Below are 21,561 nucleotides of genomic sequence, written 5' to 3' on the forward strand. Positions count from 1 at the left end.
TGTCCAGTCTCTTCTTCAAAGCCTCCAGGGATAAGAGCCGCCACGACTTCGGGAGTCCAGCTGTTCCACGGGTTAATTGTCCTCACCGCCAGGAAATTCCTCCTCAGTCCCAGGTTGCTTCTCTCTCTCCTGGGCAAGCTCCCGCCCGCTGCCTCCTGTCCGGCCTCCGCCTGCTTTGGGGAATAGGTTGCCCCCCCCCCCCACTTCCCTCTGTGACAGAGAAACCAGCCAGCTCAGAGGACCACCCAGTTCGACTGCGCTCAACAAAGATCCTCCTTTCAGAACCCGCCAGGAGGTTTCCTAAGCAGTCCCCGGGAGCGTCTTCTCCAGCAAGTTAACTCCCTTGTTCCACTTTGGAGTGAAGGGACCAGGGCTCCACCTCCCTCCTTCCCCTCCTCCACTGGAGACCATCTTCCTAGTCCTCTTGAGGCTTCTCAGGGCTTCCTCAGTGCCTCCAAGCGGTCCATTGCCCGTCCTTGTCTCTCCTCACGGCCTGCCTCCCAACAGACCCTAGCGCCCCACCCCCCTCGGTCCTTGAAGAAGGGGCTCTGGTGCCCAGAAGCGGACAGAGGAGTCCAGTTCCTGGAGTCTGGTCCATGCAGAACAGAGAGGGCCGCCTGATTCCTGACACCTGGAAATTGCACTCAAGTGGTCAAAGCCGAAAACGGCTTCTCTCTTCTGACTCACCTCAGCTGCTGCTTCTTCTGCGAGGGTTTACCCAACCTGGGATTGACCCAAAGGCCACTGTTCCTTTTCAGAGCCAAGACCCCGAGGTCCATCAACCTGCCAGCCAGGGGAGCGGAGATGCAGAACAGCACGGCCAACGTCTCCTACATGGAATTCACCCTGGTCCCGTTCCCAGGACTCCAGGAGCTCCGGCCCTTCCTCGCCCTCCCTTTCTTCTGCCTCTTCCTCCTGATCGTGGCCACCAACTCCGTCGTCATCTACACGGTCAAGACGGAGGAGAGCCTCCACTCCCCCATGTGCCTGCTCATCGCCTTGCTCCTGGCGGTCAACCTCATCGGGACTTTTGCCATCCTTCCCAGAATGCTCTTCAGCCTGGTGCTGCCCGCCAGCCACATCTCCCTGACCGAATGCCTGGTGCAGATGTTCTTCCTTTACTTCACCATCCTCCTGGACTGCAATGTCCTCCTGATGATGGCTCTGGACCGGTTCCTGGCCATCTGCCGCCCGCTGCGCTACGCAGAACTCATGACCATCAAGCTCCTGAGCTTCCTGACGCTGCTCTCCTTGCTGAGAAGTCTTGGCACGGTTGGGCCGGTGGTGGCCTTGGCCTCCCGGGTGAGGTTCTGCCGGTCAAACGTCATCGGCCATTTTGCCTGCGAACACATGGCCGTCATGGGGTTGTCCTGCGGCAACATCTCCGTGAACAAGAGGGCAGGTTTGGCTTTAAGGCTCTTTGAATTCATTCTTGACTTCAGCCTCCTCTTGGCTTCCTACGGCCGGATTGTCCACACGGCTCTGAAGATCAGCTCTGGCCACGTCCGTCACAAACTCTTCCACACTTGTGGCACCCACTGGATCGTGATTGTCATCAGCTACTCCTCCCGCCTCTCTTCGTCCATCATCTTCCGACTCGCCCAATCGGCCCCCCAAGATGTTCACAACCTCATCAGTGCAACCTACCTGCTCTTCCCCTGGACTGTCCACCCTTTGATCTACGGTATGAGAACCAAAGAGATCAAAGCCGGCCTCCGGAAACTTTTCCAGAGAAACAAACTCTCTGGGCTTCGCAAATCTGGGTGAGTTACCCAAAACTGTGTAAAAGTGGCTTTTCTTTAGTGTGGGGACAAACAATCCCTGACCCTTCGCAACAGGGACAGTGGATTTTCACCCGTTTCTAAAATATTTCCAAAAATATCTCCAAGTATTTGTATTAAGATGAAACGGAATAGAACAGAACTGTGAGCTCCTCGGTGTTCTCTGAACTCAGTGGTTTTCTTGCCGACATTTCATTACCAAACTAGGTAACCTCATCCGTGCATGGGTCAAACAAGTGCCCTTTTCTCTCTTTTCCTTCGTAATGTCTTTCTTTCTGTTTTCAGTCTCCCTGCTCAAGAATATTCTTTCTGGTACGTTTCCTCTCAGATCCGACCAATAGGATTCCAGGGGTGTGGGAGAGGGCAGGTCCCTGCCCAGAAGCCCCCTCCTTCCCCCAGGGCTGGCCGGACCAAGGATCCCCCCGTTCTTTGCCTTCAGAGGGGGGTCTTCCACCGTCTGTGGTTACTGACCACTTGCTTGTCATATGGACTATCTGAACCCCTCGACTCCTAAACAGTTGAAAGCAAACTCACGATTGGACTTTTTAGGCGTCACTGAATCCTGTGCACCCGTTACAGAAGTGGAAGGGACCTTGGAGGTCTTCTAGTCCAACCCCCTGCCCAAGTTGGAGACCTTACTCCAAGGGTGTTCAACCTTGGGAACTTTAAGACTTGTGGACTTCCGCTCCCAGAACTGCCCAGCCAGCACGAAGTCCACAAGTCTTAAAAGGGCCACGGCTGGGCACGGCTACCATCCCAGACCAACGGCTGTCCGGTCTCTTCTTAAAAGCTCCAGGGACGGAGCCCCCACAACTTCCAGAGACAAGCCCCGTCCGGAAATTCCTCCTTGTTTCTGTCCTTCTTACGCTTCCATCGGTGGCTTCTTGTCCTGCCTGTCTTGGAGAACAGGGTGACCCCACCCCCCACTTCTCTTCTCAAACGTGGGGAGGCAGTTCCTTCATCCAGACTCCCCCCCCCAGAGTGAACTCAAAGTGACCGACCAGGGAAGGTGCGCAAAGGTCTCGAAGGACGCCCCTTCAGTCATCCCCACTCAGTCTTTATTGATGAATCTTAGACAAGCCTCAAGGGTTCAGGTCTTCAGGCGGAGTAGCCGATATACAATAAATAGTCAAAATGGAAGCCACGGATTTTGTTAGGAAACCCCACCGTGAAGTCGAGGAACCTCCTCCGGTTCAGTCCAAGCAGCCCAGCCTGGCCACCGAGGGCAGTCGGGACCTTAACGGAGCAAAGTTTTCCAGGGATTCGAGACGAGGGAGAAATTCTTCTAAGAACTCCTTCCCCAAAGAGGGACCCAGGGAGACATGGGGGGGGGGGCAGCTAGGAGGGGCAGCAGACCCTCAGAAGGGGCCCGAGAGGAGGAAGGGGATCAGGCAGGAGGGGGAGGGGTCATCAAAGCAGCTCAGGCTCGGCACGGCTGAACCCGCCTCCTGAGAGGGAGGGGGCTGAATAAGGAGCAGCCCCTCGCACAGCTATTCAAAGGCACTTACAGGTTCCGGCTGCAGCCGCCGGACCCCGTCTTGGTCTGCTTCCCTTCCCCTCCCCGCAGCGCTTGACCTACCCTCCCAATCCTGGCCTGGCCGCTTCCCGGGGAAGGCCAGGGCCGGGGGGGCTACAGGCCCAGCGCCCCGGCCTGGCTGCCCTGGACAGGGACCTGGAGCTACCTAACCTAGCTGGGAGGGGGGAGGCGGGGAGGCCCGGGGGCTCCTTAAGAGCCGCACATCAGGCACTCGTCCCGGTTCTCCAGGGAGCAGACCATGGCCGCCGTGTTCCTCTCCTTCTCCTTCTCCTTCTTCTCCTCCTCCTCCTCGTCCCCCCGGGAGGCCTTCTCCTTCAGCTTCTCCTTGTTGAGGGTGAACTGGATGGGGTTGGCCGCCGGCTTGGTCCGCAGGTAGTACATCCCCGTCTTCAGGCCCTGCGGGAGGCAAGCACACATCAGCCCAGAGAGCCGCGGCTTCCGTCTTCGCGGTGGAGGCATCCAGGCTAGAAAGCGGGGGGTGGGGGCGCGAGTTCCAGTCCCGCCTTAGGCACCAAAGCCGGCTGGGAGACTTGGGACTCCACTGACCATGACCCCACTGGGGAACACAGTCGGGGCTCTGCTTCACAGCTGGCGGAGGTGCCTGTTTGCAGGGGTGCAATGGGCCTCACGGGCCTCCCCAGCCGGCTCCCTGCTCCCCGTTCCCGCCGCGCTCACCTCCTTCCAGCCGTAGAAGTGCATACTGCTCAGCTTGCCGTAGTTGGGCTCCGCAATGTGGATGTTGAGAGACTGGCTCTGGTCGATGAAGGCGCCCCGGTCAGCCGCCATCTTCAGGACGGTCTTCTGGGAGATCTCCCACACCGTCTTGTAGAGCTGCTTCAGGTCCTCGGGGATCTCCGGGATATTCTGGAAGGCAGAAGAGCCGCAGGATGAGCCTCCTCCCAGGCGGCCGGAAAGCTCTGCTCGGAGCAGCAGAGAGAGCGCCGGGCGCCCCAGCGGCCTCTCGGCAGGCAGCCGCGGACAGAAAGCCTGGGCGACCCAGCAGGGGAGCCCCCTGTGCCAAAGCTTCCTTGGCGGATTAAAGTTCTGCCCCGCCTGTCTCAACTAAGGGGCTCCGGGCGGTTTTCATCCTATCACTGCAAGCAGCCAGCCTCCCACGGAGGATCCGTACGCTGCACGAGGCAGGCTGGGGGGCTGAGAAAATACCCGCAGGCCCCCCACGCCCTGGGCAGGATCCGTTTCGGCTCCTCCCCTCTGGGCAGCGCTATGGGGTGGCTGCATGCCAGAAGAACCAGACCCAGGGACAGTCTCCCCCCCACCCCCTGGTGGAAAATCCCCCCGGCAACTGCTGGGCGTGTGCAGGCTGCGCATCCCTTCAAGGGGTGGGGAGGCTGAGTTCTTCCGTGAGAGGAAGGATCTGGGCCTCCCGCGTGTCTCCCCTCCTGCCTCCTTCCAAGACCGCCCTTGCCGGCTCATCTAGATGGCCTTCGGCTACCGTCTCCTGCCCCTTTTCGGCTTCTTTCAAAGCTTCCTGGCCACCCAGGCGGCGCTTGCAAAAGCAGGGGGCAGCCTTTCTCCCCCGACCCAAGGGGGGAAAACACTGCCTTCCCGCCTACTGACCACCACAGCCCTGCGCTGCGCAACCTACACCCCGTCCCCGGGTAAGGGAAAGGCAATTCCACGAGGAAAGAGCGCCAGGCGAGGCTTGAGGGGTAAGCGGACGGCTTCCTCGGACGCAACTGGGGTGTGTGTGTGTGTGTGTGGGAGAGAGAGAGAGAGAGAGAGAGAGAGAGAGAGAGAGAGAGAGAGAGCTCGGTGGTGCCCCACACGTGGCCTCTGGGGCGGCAGAGCCGGAAACTGGATGGGGCCTCTGCCCAGCGCAGGGGACCTGGGACCGCCGGCCGGACATACCTGGATGGAGCCGCTGAAGGCGATGATCTGGTTCTTCATCTCCTCGCTCCACAGGCCCCTCTCGGTCAGGTCCTTCAGCAAGTGGGGGTTCACAATCTGCAACCCCCAAAGCCCAGCAGTCGCCTTAGGCACCAGCCACTCCCTTTCGCCCCCCCCCCCCACTGTGGCCCACGCCCACTTCCACGCCCTTCTCTGGGGGAGGCAGGCAGTTTGTTTCCTGCAGGCAGTCCTCGACTTACGACCGCTCTTTTAGTGACCACTGGGAATTTCAACAGCCTTGGAAGAAAGGGAACCAGGCACTGAGGATCACACACACACCCCTCCGTGCATGTGACAGCCGCAGCTGCAGCGTCCCCCAGGGGCCAGGTGATGGCCCTCCTCTGCGGCCTCCCCAGCCGGCTTCTCACAAGAGAGGTCAAGGGGGGCAGGGGGGACACGCTGGATTTGCTTAATGACACGATTCACTGAACAACTGCAGTGATTTACTTAAGCACCGAGTCAAAAAAGGTTGGAAAATCAGATGCGCCCCACTTAACGCCCCCAGTTGCTTAGCCACTCTTAGAAATCCTGGCCCGCCTGTGGTCGCAAGTCGAGGACTGGCTGCATTCTGCACGCAGCCGCCCGGAGCCTCCCAGCCCCAGTGAGGGGACGGCCGTGTCCTTCCTCCTCTTCCTCCCCGCAGCCCTGGACCCGGGGGCCCCTCCCCCCCTCCCTCCCCCCTCCCGAGGCTCCTCGGGACGGCCCTTGCCTGGAACTCCCCCGAGAGGACCCGGCGGGTGTAGATGTTGCTGGTGTAGGGCTCCACGGACTCGTTGTTCCCCAGAATCTGAGCCGTGGAGGCCGTGGGCATCGGGGCTACCAGGAGGCTGTTCCTGACCCCATACCTGGAAGAGACGGGCAGGAGAAACGGGGCTGGCAGGGGCCCAGCAGGCACCAAGGGCCCCCTCCCCGGCTGGGCTGGGCAGGGCCCCCACCCTCTGCAGCAGGAGGCCGGGGGGAGGGGGGGCACGCGGGCCTTGCACTACTCACTGCGCAATTTTTGCCTTCAGGGCGCTCCAGTCCCAGAGGCCTGTGGGGGTCACGCCCCACATGTCGTACTGGAGGATCTGCGAGAGGGAAGGAGGGAGGGAGGGAGCCCCCTTCATACCGGAACAAGCCAGCTCACCCCCACTGAGCAGGGCTTGCCAAGGCAGGGTGCCCATTCCCCAAATTTCCTTGCCGGGAGCTAAGGGGGGTCGGGGGCTCTGCCCATCTAACTGGACACTGCAGAGATTCTCTGGGTTTGAAAAAAGAAGGTAACCCCCCCCCGCTGCACTCAGATGTCTCCTTGCAGGCATTTCGTGTGTCAGCTAGGTAACATCCTTGGTGCCGCCGCCGCCGCGGCCATCCCATATGACCTTCCCTAGCAGGCGGGTCACGAGCTCAGAGACCCCAAGGAACCGCCCTGGGCCGAGATGGCCCAGAAGTCCGAATTCCGCCTCCCAAGATCAGGGAGACCAAAAGGGCCTCTTTTTCCAGTGGGACTCCAGAGGCCTTAGGCCGCCCCCTCCAACCTCAGGCAGACCCAGCCCCCAGTCCGAAGCCCCCACTTACTCCTCTGCTGACCGGGCTGCCCTGGTAGGTCTCGTAGGGCCCGTCTTCCCTGGCCAGCTGGCAACTGGCCTCCAGGGCCCAGTAGTAGATGGTCTCGAAGATCTGCCGGTTGAGCAGCTGGGCCTCGGGGCTCTCGAAGGGGAAGCGCATGAGGATGAAGGCGTCGGCCAGGCCCTGCACCCCGATGCCAATGGGGCGGTGGCGCTTGTTGGAGGTCTCCGCCTGGGGAGGGAGGGAGGAGAGGGGAGGAGGGCTCAGCCGGCCTCGCCTCAGGGGGCCCCCGGAAGGGCTCGTGCGGAGCCTCACCAGGCCGGGCCCCCTCCCCTAAACCTTGCCCCCTGAGGGGGGCTGGGAAGGGGGCCTTCTCCGTGGCCTCCCCACAGCCCCCTCTGCCCGCTGAGGCCTGGCCCTGGAGACCGGCCTTCCCCCAAGCGCTGGGAGGGGATCGGGGGTGGCAGGTCGCCCCAAAGGTCGGGGGGGGTGGGGGGTGGGGAGTTTGCAAGAGGCAACTGGAGCGTCCAGGTTTTCTTTGAAGACGTTTTCCTTCTCACCCCAGGAGCTTCTTCAGCTCAGACTGGATGGTGGGCAAGGGGAGGATTCTTGGAGGAGAAGCCAAACACCTTCAGAGAAAAACCAGCCCCCTCCTGGAAAAGGACCCCTGGGCCCCCCTGCCCTGCCCCCCGACCCCCCCCAAGCTTCTCAGCACCCTCACACTTTGAAAGCGATTCAACCTCTTTTCTTAACGCTCGACTAGGAGCCGCCCAGGGCCGGCGGAAAACGGGGGACGGGGCTCCATAACGGCTCCCGACAGAATAAACCGGCAGGAAACGATCTCCCCGCCTGACTGGCGGCTGGTTTCCCGGCACCTAGACCGTGGGCGCCTCGCTTAGTGACTGTCACGACCGGCGACCCAGCCCCCCCGGGAGGGAGAGGGGGGGGGCGGCTCCCACGTACCTCCGGCACCGGGTAGTGGTTGATGTCGATGATCTTGTTCAGGTTCCGGACGATGACCTGGGTGACCTCGGCCAGCCTCTGGAAGTCGTAGCTGGGCTCCTGCGTCACGTACATGTTCAGCGCTAGGGAGGCCAAGTTGCAGACGGCCACCTGGGTGGTGCAAGCGGAGAGAGGCTCTGACGGGAGGGGAGGCCACTCGGGCGGCCCCCTCCGCCCCTGGAGACCCCCCCCCCAGCCCAACGAAAGCCTGGCCCTTGGGGCCTCCCAGCCCCCGGATTCCCAGCCTCGGCCCAGGCAGGGGGTCCCGCGTTTATGTCCCTTCATGGAGGGGGTCCCCTTAAACGCCTCCCAAACCACGTTGGCCAAAGCCCGGCTCCTCGGGGGACACTGTGAGGGGAGGGGAGGGGAGGACCGGCCTTGACTCCCCTCCCGCTTCTCCACGGAAGGCTCCCCCCCTCCCCCCCCCACTCAGGGGCTTTTGGCCAGTCAATGAACCAGGGAGGTTTGTGGCAGGCAGGTCCCAAGCCCGCTTTCTGGGCACCCTCTTGGGCTTGGCTGAAAGGGAGAGGGGAGGGGGGAGAAAGGGGAGGGGGGAGAAGGGGAGGACAGGGAAAAGAAAGCGAGGGGAGAGCCCGGGAGGAAGAGGAGAGAGGAAGAGGAGGAGGAGCAGAAGGGGGAGGGAGCCCACCTCCTCCTTGCTGGTGTACTCCACGATCTCGGTGCAGAGGTTGCTGCACTTGATGGTGCCCAGGTTCTGCTGGTTGCTCTTCCGGTTGCAGGCGTCCTTGTAGAGCATGTAGGGCGTCCCCGTCTCCGTCTGGGACTCGATGATGGCGTACCAGAGCTGGTGGGACTTCACCACTCTGCGCACCCGGCCCTGCTTCTCGTAGCTGTGGGGACAAGCGCAGGGGCCCCGGGGGCTCCTCAATCGCCGCCCAGCCTCAGCACAGCCACACCACCGGTGTCCGTCCCCCCCAGTGAAACGGGGAGGAGGGCATGCTGAGGACCCATGCCGGGGGAGATGCCCCTCCCCTCCCCTGCCCCCCCTTCTCCAGTCAGAAGGGCCCCCACCTCCCACCAGAGCCCCCTGACCGGGGCCCTTAGCCGCCTCCCACCCACCTCCCACTGCAAACCCTCAGCCCCCAAGAGCTCCTCGCTGGCGGCCCCTCTGAGCCCCCTCCTAGCCTGCTGGATGGGCCCCTGGGAGGCCCCGAAGGACGGGGGAAGCTTTACGGACACCCCCAGAACCACTTCAGCCCCCCACCGCCTCGTCTTCCACACAGAACCCTCCCCCACTTTGGGTCAAGTAACGGTTCAGCCTTTCCTGGCCGCGTTTCTTGGGTGACTGAACCGCCTCCCAGCGCAGAGGATTTTACACGCATTGTTCAAGGTTTAGTTTCACCACCCGACCCCGCCGTGGCTCCCTCAGGAGGCCCCCGTCCGGCTGCCCAGGCGGAGCGACCCGTGGATCCCCTCCCCCTGGTCCAGCCCCCTACCTTTCATAGAGCCGCTCAAACTCCTCTCCCCAGACCTCGTCCAGGCCAGGACATTCGTTGGGACACATCAGGGACCAGTCCTGCGGAGGGAGGGGGAAGGCTCAGACCCCGTGGGCTGGAGACCCCCACCCAGGAGGAAGGCAGAGGGGCAAGGACCCCCACCGGACTCTCCTCCCTGTCGGGAAATGTCTCCCCGTTCCCAGGCTGGCTCCCCCCCCCGCGGCTCCTTGTCCTGGGTGGGCCGAGAATGAACGCCTAGCCCAACGTCACCCAGGTGGCTTTCATGCCCCGGGCGGGGCTGCCACGCACCCGATTTCACCACCTTTTTTAACACCCTCGCCACAAGGCGAACCCCAAGGCCGTAAAGAGTTTGCCACTGTTTGCCATGGGATGTTTCTGCTGGAAGGGTGTAACAGGAACGGCGGTGACCGCAGGGCCCTGCCAGGTGACCCTGAGGGAGCAGCCATCCGAACCGGATTATGGGTACTTTGGGGCGGGGACCGCAGAACTTCGGACGGTCATAAGGCGAGGACTGCCCATCCGCTTTCCTTCCGCAGGTGTAACCTTCAGGCGTTGATAGAAGCCTTGAACGGGCGTCCATTCAAGGCAGAGACCCGCCCAGGGGAATAAGGCCGGCCCCTCCCAGGCCCCCAAGGAGAGGATGCCGTTTGCCCAGCGCCCCCCCCGCCCCCCCCCAGCTGCCCCCCCCCTGCTGTCACCTGGTTGTTCTCCACCCGCTTCATGAAGAGGTCCGGGATCCAGAGGGCGTAGAAAAGGTCCCGGGCTCTCTGCTCCTCCTTCCCGGTGTTCTTCTTCAGGTCGAGGAAGGCAAAGATGTCGAAGTGCCAGGGCTCCAGGTAGATGGCGAAGGCCCCGGGTCTCTGGGGGGGAGGGAGGGGAGGCCCGGTCAAGAGACGCATCCAGAAGGCCCTTCCCCTCTGCCCGGGGGGGGCGTCTCTGGGGCCTCTTCCCAAACCCCCAGGCCCGCCAGCCTCGGAGGCCTTCTCGCCCCGGGCACAGGAGATCCAGGCGGCGGCTGCCCAGCCTCTTCCCGGAGCCCTGGCACGCAACTCCTGCCGGAGGCTCCTCCCCGGGGGGCTCCTCCTTCCCACGGTCCGGAGGCTCCTCCTTAGCTGCTTCCCCCCCACCCCTTCGGGGGCTTCGGAGGATGAACCGGCCTCCCCGCTCCTTCTCTGGGCAGCCCCTCAAGGCCCGGAAGGCTGCTCTCACGTCACCCCGCCCTCCTTTCCTCTCGGCTGGCCAGGCCCGGTTCCCGCAGCTGCTTCTTTCGAGGTTTTAGCCTCCAGCCCCTCATCCTCTTGGCTGCCCTCCTCCCCACGTCACCCCTCGCCAGGGACAAGCCCCCCTGAGCAAATGGATCTTTCCTTTCAGGCGCCCCGAGAGCTTCTGCCCCAGAGACACAGGGCTTGAGTGTCCAATCGCCCTTGCCCAACCAAGCATTCTCCCCTATTCCGTTCCCTTCTGTTCTATTCTGTTCTATTCTATATTTCTATTCTACTCTATTCTGTTCTATATTTCTATTCTATTCTACTCTATTCTATTCTATTCCTTTTCCAATTCTGTTCATCTATTCTATTTGTTAGGAATAACAAGGTTACCTAACGTAGTTTGGGTAAAATAATATATATAAACTATGATTGTAAGTTTAAGAGTGTGTCACTTTAAACTGCAAAGCATGTAATTTTGGGTGCGGTTGTGAACCGCCATAAGAGGGAGCAAGAGAACCTGATTGATTGCTGATGATTGACTGGTTTGATGGATTGCGAGGAGATATATTACTGGACTGATATTTGTAAGTTTACTGACCTCTTTTTTCGACACTGGACTTTGCAACTGAATAATCCCCGAACGGACTGAATTAGTGAATGATATATGGACTGTTTTGACTATGCTAAAACTCTTACTGGAATAAACTATTTAACTAGCACAGTGTGTCTGTTTTACTGAGTGTAAGCTACAAAAAGGTTTATCTCACATATTTTGCCTGCCTGCCTGACTGCCGTGCAGATTCTGCTAGGGTGTATCCCTAATACTATATTCTATTCTATTCTATTCCATTCTCTCCTCTCCTCTTCTCTCCTCTTCTCTTCTTTCCTATTCTATTCTATTTTATTCTATTCCATTCCATTCTCTCTTCTCTTCTCTTCTCTTCTCTCCTATTCTATTCCACTCTCCTCTCCTCTCCTCCTCTTCTATTCTATTCTTTCCTATTCTGTTCTTTCCTATTCTATTCTATTCTTTCCTATTCTATTCTATTCTATTCCATTCTCTCTTCTCCTTTCCTATTCTATTCTATTTTATTCTTCTATTCTATTCCATTCCATTCCATTCTCTCCTCTTCTCTCCTATTCTATTCTACTCCACTCTCTCCTTTCCTCCTCTTCTATTCTATTCTATTCTATTCTATTCTATTCTATTCTATTCTATTCTATTCTATTCTATTCTATTCCATTCCATTCCATTCCATTCCATTCTCCTCTCCTATTCTCTTCTCTCCTATTCTATTCTATTCTATTCTATTCTTTCCTATTCTATTCTATTCTATTCCATTCTCTCCTCCTCTCCTCTCCTCTCCTCTCCTCTTCTATTCTTTCCCATTCTAGTCCACTCCGCTCTACTCTGGGCTACCAAGAGGGGCCCTCCAACCTCAGGGACAACCTGAAGCCTCGTGGCCTTCCCCTCCCAGGGCTCCTCAGCCAGCCGTTCTGGGGGTTGGGAGTCCGCAGGCCTTAGAACCAGGCTTGAGGAGGAGACCCTGGGGCCATCATTCCTCGCCCCCACCCCACCCACCCCCCCGCCCCCTGGGGAGAAGGCCGCCTACCTTATTTCCCCCTTGGTCCACGTAGCGAGCCGTGTTGTTGTAGACCCTCAACATGGGGACCAGCCCGTTGGAGTTGCCGTTGGTCTGAAAAAACCCGAGAGGTCGGAGAGAGTGAGAGGGATCCGTCTGCTCTGCTCCGGGTCAGTTGCCTTCCCCAGCACCAGAATCGGCCCATGGCCGGCGGACGCACCCCAGCAATGTAGCTGCCGGTGGAGCGGATGCAGCTCACGGCCACCCCGATTCCGCCCGCAGACTTGGAGATGAGCGCGCAGTGCTTCAGCGTGTCATAGATGCCCTCGATGCTGTCGTCCTTCATGCACAGGAGGAAGCAGCTGGAGGGGAAGGAACAGGCAGGTTTCCAGGCGCCGGTGCCGCAAGTTCCCCTCCCAGCCCAGGCGGAGCCCTGAGCCCTGGACAGGTGTCCCCGCGCGAGGGCGGCGCTCCCCAGGCCCAGTCTAGCTGCTTAGGCAGCCCGGCAGAGCCTGTCCGTTTGCGTGGCCAGACAAGCAGGCCCAGGGACAGCATCTTCCCTCGTGCCCTCCCTCTGCGGAGCCCCAAACTCTCCCGGCAGATAAAACTGGGTGAGGGCGAAGGTTTTGGTCTGATCCTTAGGTCCATTAACCCCTAGGGCAGGATTTTTATCCCTCTTAGTATTACCTTGGCTTCTATCCTTTATTGGCTGTACAATATTATTATTATTATTATTATTATTATTATTATTATTATTATTATTATTATTATCATCACCATCACCATCACCATCATTATTAGATTCTGTTGTTTTCAAGTACACTGAGGACTTCTGTACCGGAGACAAATCCCCTGTAAATCTAACCACAGTTGGCCAAACGAAGGGCTACAACTCTGTTTCTGAAAACTCAAGGTCTTTCCTAACCAAACTAACTTTGAGAAATCCCCCAAGGCCACAACTCCCAAGTTATCCTGCCCTTTTCCCAACAAGGGATTGCGGATGACAAGAGCCCTGGTGGCGCAGCGGCTGGAGTGCCGCATTGCAGGCTGACTCTGCCCACAGCCAGGCGGTCAATCCCAACTGGCTCAAGGTCAGCTCAGCCTTCCGTCCTTCCTAAGGGGGTAAAATGAGGACCCAGGTTGCGGGGCCAGTAGGCTGACCTCTGTCAACCGCTTAGAGGGGGCTAGAAAGCCCTGGGAGGCGGCAGATCAGCCGACTGCAGCAGGAGGACCCAAGGCCATCCCTGGAAACACCAAAGAGGTCCTTCCATCCATCTTGGCTGCTGCCCTCCAGGTGCTGCAATGGAACCAGGATGCCCAATTCTGGCTGGGGCCACGTGAGCTGCACCCCCGATGAAGAGCAGGCGGGGCTCTAAGCCCCCATTTTCTTCGGCCTTCCAGGCTGTTTGGTGCCGGCAGCTCCTGCCCGTTGCTCAGCCAGCCCCCTCGCTTACCTGGAGAGCTGAGGGCGGTTGGTGCCGGCGTTGAAGAGGGTGGGGAGGCGTGGGTGAACCACTTCTCAGACAGGAGGTTGTAGGTCTCAATGGCCGCCTCGATGTCGTCCTTGTGGATCCCCACCGAGACCCTCATCAGCATATGCTGGGGACGCTCGGCCACTGCGGGGAGGGGGGGGGCAGAGAAGGGGGACAGCTTTCAGTGGGGGCAGAGAGACGTTCCTGAGGAGGAGCCCAGGGCGAGGCTGCGACAGGTAGGCCTCACCTATTGGGCCAAGTAAGAGAGACCTGTCTCCACGCTTACACTTAGTCCTTGGCTTATGACCCAGGTTCAAAGTTTGGGGACACACACAAACACACACACACACCCTGCAGTCATGTCTTTTTGCTGCAAAGCAGCGCTTACATCTGGACTTGGGCACCCCGTAGAGAACCATGAGTTCACTTAGTGACCGTGGCGTTTGCTTACTGACCCCTGGGGTTCGTCCAACCACCACTGCACACAAAAAGATCACGAAATCGGGTCGGTGTCGTGTTGACCTGCTTCACAACTGTCGCGACTGTCAACCCAAATGGGCAAGGCCCATTACGGTCGTAAGTGGAGGGCTGGCTGCCTTTCACCTGATTCGGGTGCCTTTGGAGGCCAGAGAAGGTGGCAGAACTGCTCCGGGAGGGGACGGGGGGACAACTCCCACCCCTCTATCCACAAAAGCCAGGCGAGAAGAGCGAGTGGAGGGGTCAGGAGAGCCTCCGGGGCTGGCAAGAGCCAAAGGACCCCAGGGGAGCCCCAGAAGAAGAGGGGGGGCTTCCAGAGGGGCAGGGAGGCCGAGGCCTGACCAGGAAATAAGGACCAAGCGTTCCCCTCGGCCTGCGTGGGGAGGGTCCTTAAGCGGCCCCTGCCTGGAGGGAGGCTCAAGCACAGGAACTGGGCCTGGCTGGTCTAGGGGAGAGGCGGGAGAGCAGCCTTCCAAGAGTTGAGGGAGGGGCTGCCCCAGAGAGGAGGAGGAGGAAGAGGGGGTCCAGCTCTTCTCCAAAGCCCCTGAAGGCCAGAGAAGGAGGAATGGGTGGAGACTGACCAAGGAGAGATTCAGCCTGGAAATAAGGAAGAGGAATTTCCTGACAGAACCATCAACCGATGGAAGAGAAGTTGCCCTCGGAAGTTGTGGGAGCACCATCACGTGAGACTTTCAAGAAGAGACTGGAGTGTCGGGGCTCTTGCTTGGGGGAGGGGAGGGGGGGTTGGACTACATGACCTACAAGGTCCCTTCCAACTGTTATCCTCTTAAATAAGTCTAAAACCTGGTATTATCAATATTTGTAGCCCTGGATTTACCACAATTTGTTCACTGACTGTTCAAAGTTACAACAGCACTTTAAAAAGTGACTTACGACTGGTCCTCACCCTTATGACCGTTGTAGCATCCCTACAAGTTGCATGACTGAAATTTGCAAGCTCGGGCTCCCAACTGGATTGACCACGGCTGCAGGGCCCCAGGGGTCAAGCGGTTACCGTGAGTGACCATCCCAGCCAGCCTCTAACAGGCCAAGTCAACGGGGGAAGCCAGATCTACTTAACGACCATGTGCCTCACTTAACAACTACAGGGATTCCAACAACCCTGGCCAAAGTTGTGAAATCGGATGTGTCTCCCTTAACAATGCCTCACTTAGCCACAGAAATTCTGGCCCCGGTTGTGGCCGTAAGTCAAGAACTACCTGCACGAGGGAGGCACCCACCCAGGTGGGAGGAGAGCTGGGCTGGCCCCGCCCCTTTTTCAGGTGTTACGAAAAGGCAGGAAGTTCCGTGAATTGCAGTTCTAGGGAAGCGGCCTCGAGCGGCCAACTCGTCCAGGACCTCAACCGGGGGGAATCTGGCGAGCTGCGGGGGGGGGGGGTGTCCCACGGGAGGCCCAGCCACGTAGGCCGGTAGCTGGAACTGGGGCATGGAAAGGCCACTGAGCTTCTGAAACGGCCAGAAACCTTTTGAGGAATCAGAGTTCAACTGGTTCTCGCTTGGCGGAGTCCCTTCGATGCCCGGCAGTCCCAAAAGGCGCCGCCCAGGTTTCCTCAAAAGCTCAAAAAAAAAAACAGGTTAAGGACCGTCGTACAAAGAACTGAGCCCGTGGCACAAACCTTTGGAATTGATCTTCAGAAGGTAGGAGCGCTCCAGGGTCTGAAAGGTGTTTTTTAAAAAAAGTCAGGGTCACCAAGGGAGAACGAAACCATACGGACATTTATCAGCAACAACATCCTTTAAATCTATGGCCAGCCCCCAAATATGCTTGCCAGAACTGCCCCACATCCTCCGTCCCCCACCCCCGGCAGAGCCTCTCGGGAGGCGGCTTCAAAGCTCCGGCAGCCCCTCTGCTCTTCCTCGGCCTGGAGAAGGCCTTCCCGGCTGCCCTTCCTCAAATGCCCGCCCCCCCACCCCCCAAAAAAACCCCACCCCAGAAGTAAAACTAAGCTTATAAATCCTTGTTTTTATTTTAAACGAAGTTTTTTATTTTTTACAACAAACAAAACATAAAAACATAAAACCCTCTTTCAATTATATACACACAATGTATCAGTTGGTTACAATCTTTTGTGCTATCCTTTTTTTACCGTTACGCACAAGTTATATAAATTCTCACCTTATCAATCTAGCTTGTGCTTATGTAATATCAATTATTAAACATTCATTTGACTAAACTATTTTTCCATCATTTTATACGAGATATTCTAATTTTCATTATGATTTAACCTTATACATTCAGCCAATAGTTATATATTTTATATCATATTCTATATCAATGTATTAACTTTTATTGTAAGGCTTACTAATCTATTTCTTTACCGTGTCTTTTTATCTAACCATTGATAAAATAAATCCCATATCATATAAAATTGTTTATCTTCTTGTTCTCTAATTTCAAATGTCAATTGACTCATCTCGGCACAGTCCATGATTTTCTTAATAACTTCCTCCTGCGTAGGTATTTTTCCAATTCTTAGCAAATACAATTCTAGCCGCTGTTAAAACGTTTACAATCAATTCCATCAATTTTCTAGCAAGGATAGATGGTTGCATACAAGGTTATGTGAACTGCCCTGTTGGCTGGTAGACCAGCAATGGGGACCAGTAAGTAACTGGGACCATCAACCTCCATTCTTCTATACTTATCCTGTCAAGAATGATCTGCCCTCTGGCTGTGGAAAGAAGAAAAAAGGAAGGAAGGAGAAAGAAGAAAAGGAAGGAGGGAGGGAAGGAAGGAAGGAAAATGGAGAGAGAAGGAGGGAGGGAGGGAAGGAAGGAAGGAAGGAAGGAAGGAAGGAAGGAAGGAAGGAAGGAAGGAAGGAAGGAAGGAAGGAAAATGGAGAGGAAGGAAGGAAGGAAGGAAGGAAGGAAGGAAGGAAGGAAGGAAGGAAGGAAGGAAGGAAGGAAGGAAAATGGAGAGGGAAGGAGGGGAGGGAGGGAGGGAGGGAGGGAGGGAGGGAGGGAGGGAGGGAAGGAAGGAAGGAAGGAAGGAAGGAAGGAAGGAAGGAAGGAAGGAAGGAAGGAAGGCAGGCAGGCTTTAAACACAAGGAAAAGTTTTCTGATGGAAACTTTTGGGAGAAAAGAAGCGTGTCTCTAGAGAGATTGTGAGTTTTGAAGAAGAGGCTAGACAATCACTGGTTATGGAGGGTTTAAATAGTTTTCCTGCATATTACATAGAGCTGGACTAGATGGTCTTCCAAGTTCCCCTCCACAACTCCGTGATTCTTCCAACTACCCCCTCGCTAGGCTAGAAAGCGGGAGAGAATGAGTTTGAGGCCCACCTGAAAGCCAGATGGGTGAATTCAGGCCAGCCCCTCTCGCTCAGCCCAGCCCACATCACAGCGTAGTTGTTTGGGGGGGGGGTGAAACGCAGAGGAGGAAGGAGAATTGTGTGTGTTTGCAATACACAATGCTTCAGTTATTTGTAACCGTGACAGAAGACAGGATACCACTAAATGAATAGACAAAACTTCCACCTTACCTTAAAGCCAAAGTAATTGTAGGAGAAATCCCGATCGTAGATTATTGCAGAATTCAGTCGCTGTGGGGGGAAGTGAGAAAAACAACAGGATCATCAGATTCGACGCTGAGACTGGCCCTCAGCCCGCCGGAGCTCCAACAGGCAGCCCTCTTGTTCATAAATGTGCTGAACTTCAAAGAGCCCCGTGTGGGGGATCTACTCTGACTTCCGAAACCGCTTTTCCTCCTCTCTGTAAGGGGGGGGGGGATGGAGGCCTCCTGGCTTCCGGGCTGTGTCGCTGCTCTTGAAGGGTCTGACCGGGGTGACTGCCAACGGAGACCCCTCGCCTTAAGGCACCCAGGGCCTCTCCAGGGCCAGGACTGGGCACGAGGCCCTGCCGGAAGAGCAGCCCCCGTCTGCGCTCATCACAGGGGAAACGTCAGCATGACCAGCCCCAAAGGGCAAGAGAGCCTGTCCCATCTCTCCCGCACACGGGGCTAGAATCTGTTGCTCCGCGGAAGCAGAAGGACTCGTTGTGGGGCCCTTGGCGCCCTCTGAGCTTGGCTACTTTCCGCGGATGTTTCCGTGACCCCCAGGGAACCGCATCAGTGCCAGAAGGGGGTGCTCTCTCAACCACCTAGCCAAGGAACTCCCAAGAACCCTCCCACCCACACGGGCAAGGCAAGGCCATGGATGTAACACAGAGCACGCACCCCTCCTCTTCTGGCAATGACGCCGTTGCCTAGTTGGGTCGTGAAACGTCTGCCCGAAAGCCTCCCAGCTCAGAGAGCCCCAGGGACAGCCCCCCCCCACTGTCTCCCCCTGCCCAAAAGAAGGTCCCCTCAATCAGCACATACGTCCTTGTTGGCCTGCACAATGTCCAGGGTTTCTTTGGAGATCATGGGAGAATGTTTGCGGCTGTGGGGGTTCACGTACTGGTAGAGGTCTTCCATCACATCTGGAAAGCAGCAAAGGCACAACGGGTCACAGCACGGCCACATGAGCCACGGCAGGAGGGAGCCACACCGAGATGGCGGCCCAGAGGCAGCAGACCCCATTTCCCACTTATCTATTCGCTTCTTCCTCAACACAGGTGGTCCTCGAGTTACGACTGGTTGTTTGGCAAACTTTGGAAATCAGATCAAGGAGCTAGAATGGCTTTTCGCCTTCTCAGTGGTGGCACCGGGCAGGCTAGAAAAGCCCAGCTGGCCCCTTGCAGCACGGACCTCTTAGGGTCTCTTAGAACACCTTAAATCAGGGGTCTCCAACCTTGGCCGCTTTAAGCCTGGAGGACTTCAACTCCCAGAGTTCCCCAGCCAGCTTTGCGATCCCAGGAGTTGAAGTCCTCCAGGCTTAGAGAGGCCAAGGTTGGAGACCCCTGTCTTAAATGACCTGTTAATCTTTGCCCCAGTTGTTATTATTTGATTGCATACTTATACTTTTAGCTTCTTATAGTATAGCTACTCCTCAACTTACAGCAGTCCACTTAGTTCATTTTTCACAGCAGTGAAAAAAGCGACTTGTGACTGTTTCCACGCTTGCGACCATGGTCACGTGACCGTTGACATTAAACTTCAGCAATCACCTGGGGTCTCCACCCCTCCCTGCGAACACTCACCACTGAAGACTTTCTTCGTTTCTTTGTGCAGGTTGGAGACCGCGATGCGCGCGGCCAGGATGGCGTAGTCGGGGTACTTGGTCGTGAGAGTGGCTGCCGTCTCCGCCGCCAGCGTGTCCAGCTCGACCGTGGTCACCCCACTGTACAGTCCCTGGATCACCTTCATGGTGATTTGAGCCTGGCCAAAACAAGGGAGCTCTTATTCGTGGCAAACGGGCTTCCTAGCTGCGTAGCCTTTTTACAGCCTACTAAATCTTCCTCCTGTAGCCACCCTGAAACACAGTGCAGTGATCCTCCACTCACAACTCTTTAATCAACAACCGTTCCAAGCTATAAATGCACTAAAAAAAGACGACTTACAATCAGCCCTCAAACTTACCATTGCCACATCCCCCCGATCACATGATCAAACTTCATCTATATCTCTATCTCTATCATCTATTTTGCTATCTTTCTCTATCCACCTATTTCTATTCCTCTATTTGCCTGCCTACCTGCCTATCCATCCACCTATCTATCGAATATGGATTTTTATGTTGTGGGATTTTAATGTTGTGAGTCTCCCAGTCACTGTGTCTGAGTTGGGCAGCCATACAAATTTGTCAAATAAGTAAGAGGCTGAGTATCGATTAAGGCCATGAGCTAATGCGGTATCCTCCGTGGAGGGGATGGTTTCACACCTGTAAAGGTGCCCTTCCTCCCCCCACCCCCCCTCCAGCTGATCCAAGCCATCCCTAAGAGCAGATGTCCATCTAAATAAGAAACAGACAGAGCCTCTGGAAGCAAACTAACCCCCTCATCTCAGTATTGTTAATACCAGTTTTATCTGGCATAAATCCAGGATAGGAAACCATTGTTGGGGTGCCATTTATTTCATTTCGTTTCGTTTCTATGCCGCCAAGAGATTCGGGGCTCCCCTCGCTTTCCTGCCAGGCCTGGCAGCAGCCTCTTCCCGCCAGGGCAGAACCCAAAGAGGAGCCGGAGAGAAAGAAACTCACGGGATCCACAAAATCCAAGTTGAGGCCGTAGCAGAGCTTCTGGATCCGGGAGGTGATCTTGTCGAACATAACCCGCTCGTGGCGGCCATCTGGCAGGGGGGGAAGCGACAGGCGTTGGAGCAACGAAAGGAGGCTTGAGGCGGAAGAGCAGCCCTGCCTGGGGGGACCCCAGTTCTGCCCCATGGTCCCTCGCTCCTAAGGGCCGGGGAGGGAGCTGGGGGACGCCTGCAGGCAGAACGGGGGGAGCCAGACTCCTGCCCCCCACTCTTTGGGGACAAGCTCCCCCTCCAGGAGTTACAGGATCTCTCAGGACGGGCTATGAGAAACCCCCACGCCCCCCCCACAGCCCTGCAAGTCCCCCTGGTCGAGCCTCCCCGCTTCCGGGGGCTTCTGGGGGGGCTGCATTCGCGGGGCTGGGGGGGGCTCCCAGGCAGAGGGAGGGGTCCTCCTCCTCCCTTCCTTGGACTTTGGGAACAGGCTGCCCCCCATTCGGGAGACCCCCCGTGATGCCCCCTCAAGCCCTGCCCCCCACCTGGAGGACCTGGGCCCTCTGGCCAAGCCTCGTCCTGGGGGGTCTGCACTGATTCGGGGGGTTTAAGGCCGGGGTGGCGGCGGCAGTGGGACTGTGCGGGGGGAGTGCGGGGTGCAGGCCTGACTTTGGGGAGGGAAGCGGGGGGGGGAGAAAGAAAGACCCCCCCAGATCTTGCCAGGCGCGGGGGGGGGCTCCTCCACAAAGCCCGTTTTAAGACCCCCCCACCCCACCTCGCAGGACCCCCCGCCTTAACAGAACCAATGGGGGCGCTCAGGTGGGGAAGTCTGGGGTGGGGAGGACGGGACCCCCCACCCCAGGGTCCCGCTCGGGGACTACAAGGCCCACCGCCCTGCAACCAGCGAGGGTGGGAGGCAGCCGCCCCCCCCCCCGCATGCCCGGGACCGCCGGGTGAAGTGGGGGCAGCGTCCGCGAGGGGGGACCGGGGCTGCCTCCCACCTCGCTTGACGACGTGCATGGTGCCGGTCCGGACGAGAAGCTCCGCCGCCTCAGCCGCCGCCGATCGCCCGCCAGCCGCTTTCCCGCCAGCGCCGTGGCCCCGCCCCGCGTGACGCCGTCGCCGCCCTTTTGGACGAGGGCCCGGCCGCTTCCCAACCACCCAAACAGCCGCGCTTGCCCCGAATAAACATGGCGGCTGACGGGGACCGCCCTCCGGGCTCGCGCGTGCGCAGGACCGACCTGGAAGCCGCTTCCAGCCCGGCGGGGAAGGCGGGAAAGAGGTGCCCGCCCTGCCGTTTCTCCTAGAGCGCGGCGCAGTCAGGGCGCGACAGCGCCACCTGCAGGTCCCCTCCGGCAGCGCCCCGACGGTTTCTTTGGGGCGCTTTCTCCCGCCGCTTCCCGGGGCGACCCCCCAAACCCAGGCAGGACCCCGCGAGGGGGGCTGCACCCCAGTTGCGTTTGAGCAGCCCTGAAAGCGGCTCCCC

General features: G+C 57.9%; 2 protein-coding genes across 2 annotated transcripts; one reads left to right on the plus strand and one right to left on the minus strand.

Moving 5' to 3' along the window:
- Positions 1-804: 804 nt before the first annotated feature.
- Positions 805-1,767, plus strand: LOC113450448 (olfactory receptor 52K1-like). Its single transcript, XM_026721639.2, has one exon. The coding sequence runs from the start codon at positions 805-807 to the stop codon at positions 1,765-1,767; it is 963 nt and encodes a 320-aa protein (XP_026577424.1).
- Positions 1,768-2,817: 1,050 nt separating this feature from the next.
- RRM1 (ribonucleotide reductase catalytic subunit M1) lies at positions 2,818-21,224 on the minus strand. The gene is made up of 19 exons (XM_026721625.2): positions 21,077-21,224; positions 20,089-20,177; positions 19,091-19,268; positions 18,330-18,430; positions 17,494-17,553; positions 15,629-15,668; positions 13,497-13,658; positions 12,263-12,404; positions 12,073-12,156; positions 9,950-10,111; positions 9,231-9,310; positions 8,423-8,624; positions 7,735-7,884; positions 6,781-7,002; positions 6,217-6,293; positions 5,936-6,071; positions 5,188-5,283; positions 3,994-4,182; positions 2,818-3,714 (listed from the first exon to the last, which is right to left on the minus strand). Exons 8-19 carry the CDS (start codon positions 12,386-12,388, stop codon positions 3,508-3,510), a joined length of 1,731 nt encoding a protein of 576 aa, XP_026577410.2. The 5' UTR covers positions 12,389-12,404; positions 13,497-13,658; positions 15,629-15,668; positions 17,494-17,553; positions 18,330-18,430; positions 19,091-19,268; positions 20,089-20,177; positions 21,077-21,224; the 3' UTR covers positions 2,818-3,507.
- Positions 21,225-21,561: the final 337 nt, after the last annotated feature.

This window comes from Pseudonaja textilis, chromosome 7 (genome assembly GCF_049901715.1).
Source record: "Pseudonaja textilis isolate UNSWEBS1 chromosome 7, rPseTex1.2, whole genome shotgun sequence".
Lineage (NCBI taxonomy): Eukaryota > Metazoa > Chordata > Lepidosauria > Squamata > Elapidae > Pseudonaja > Pseudonaja textilis.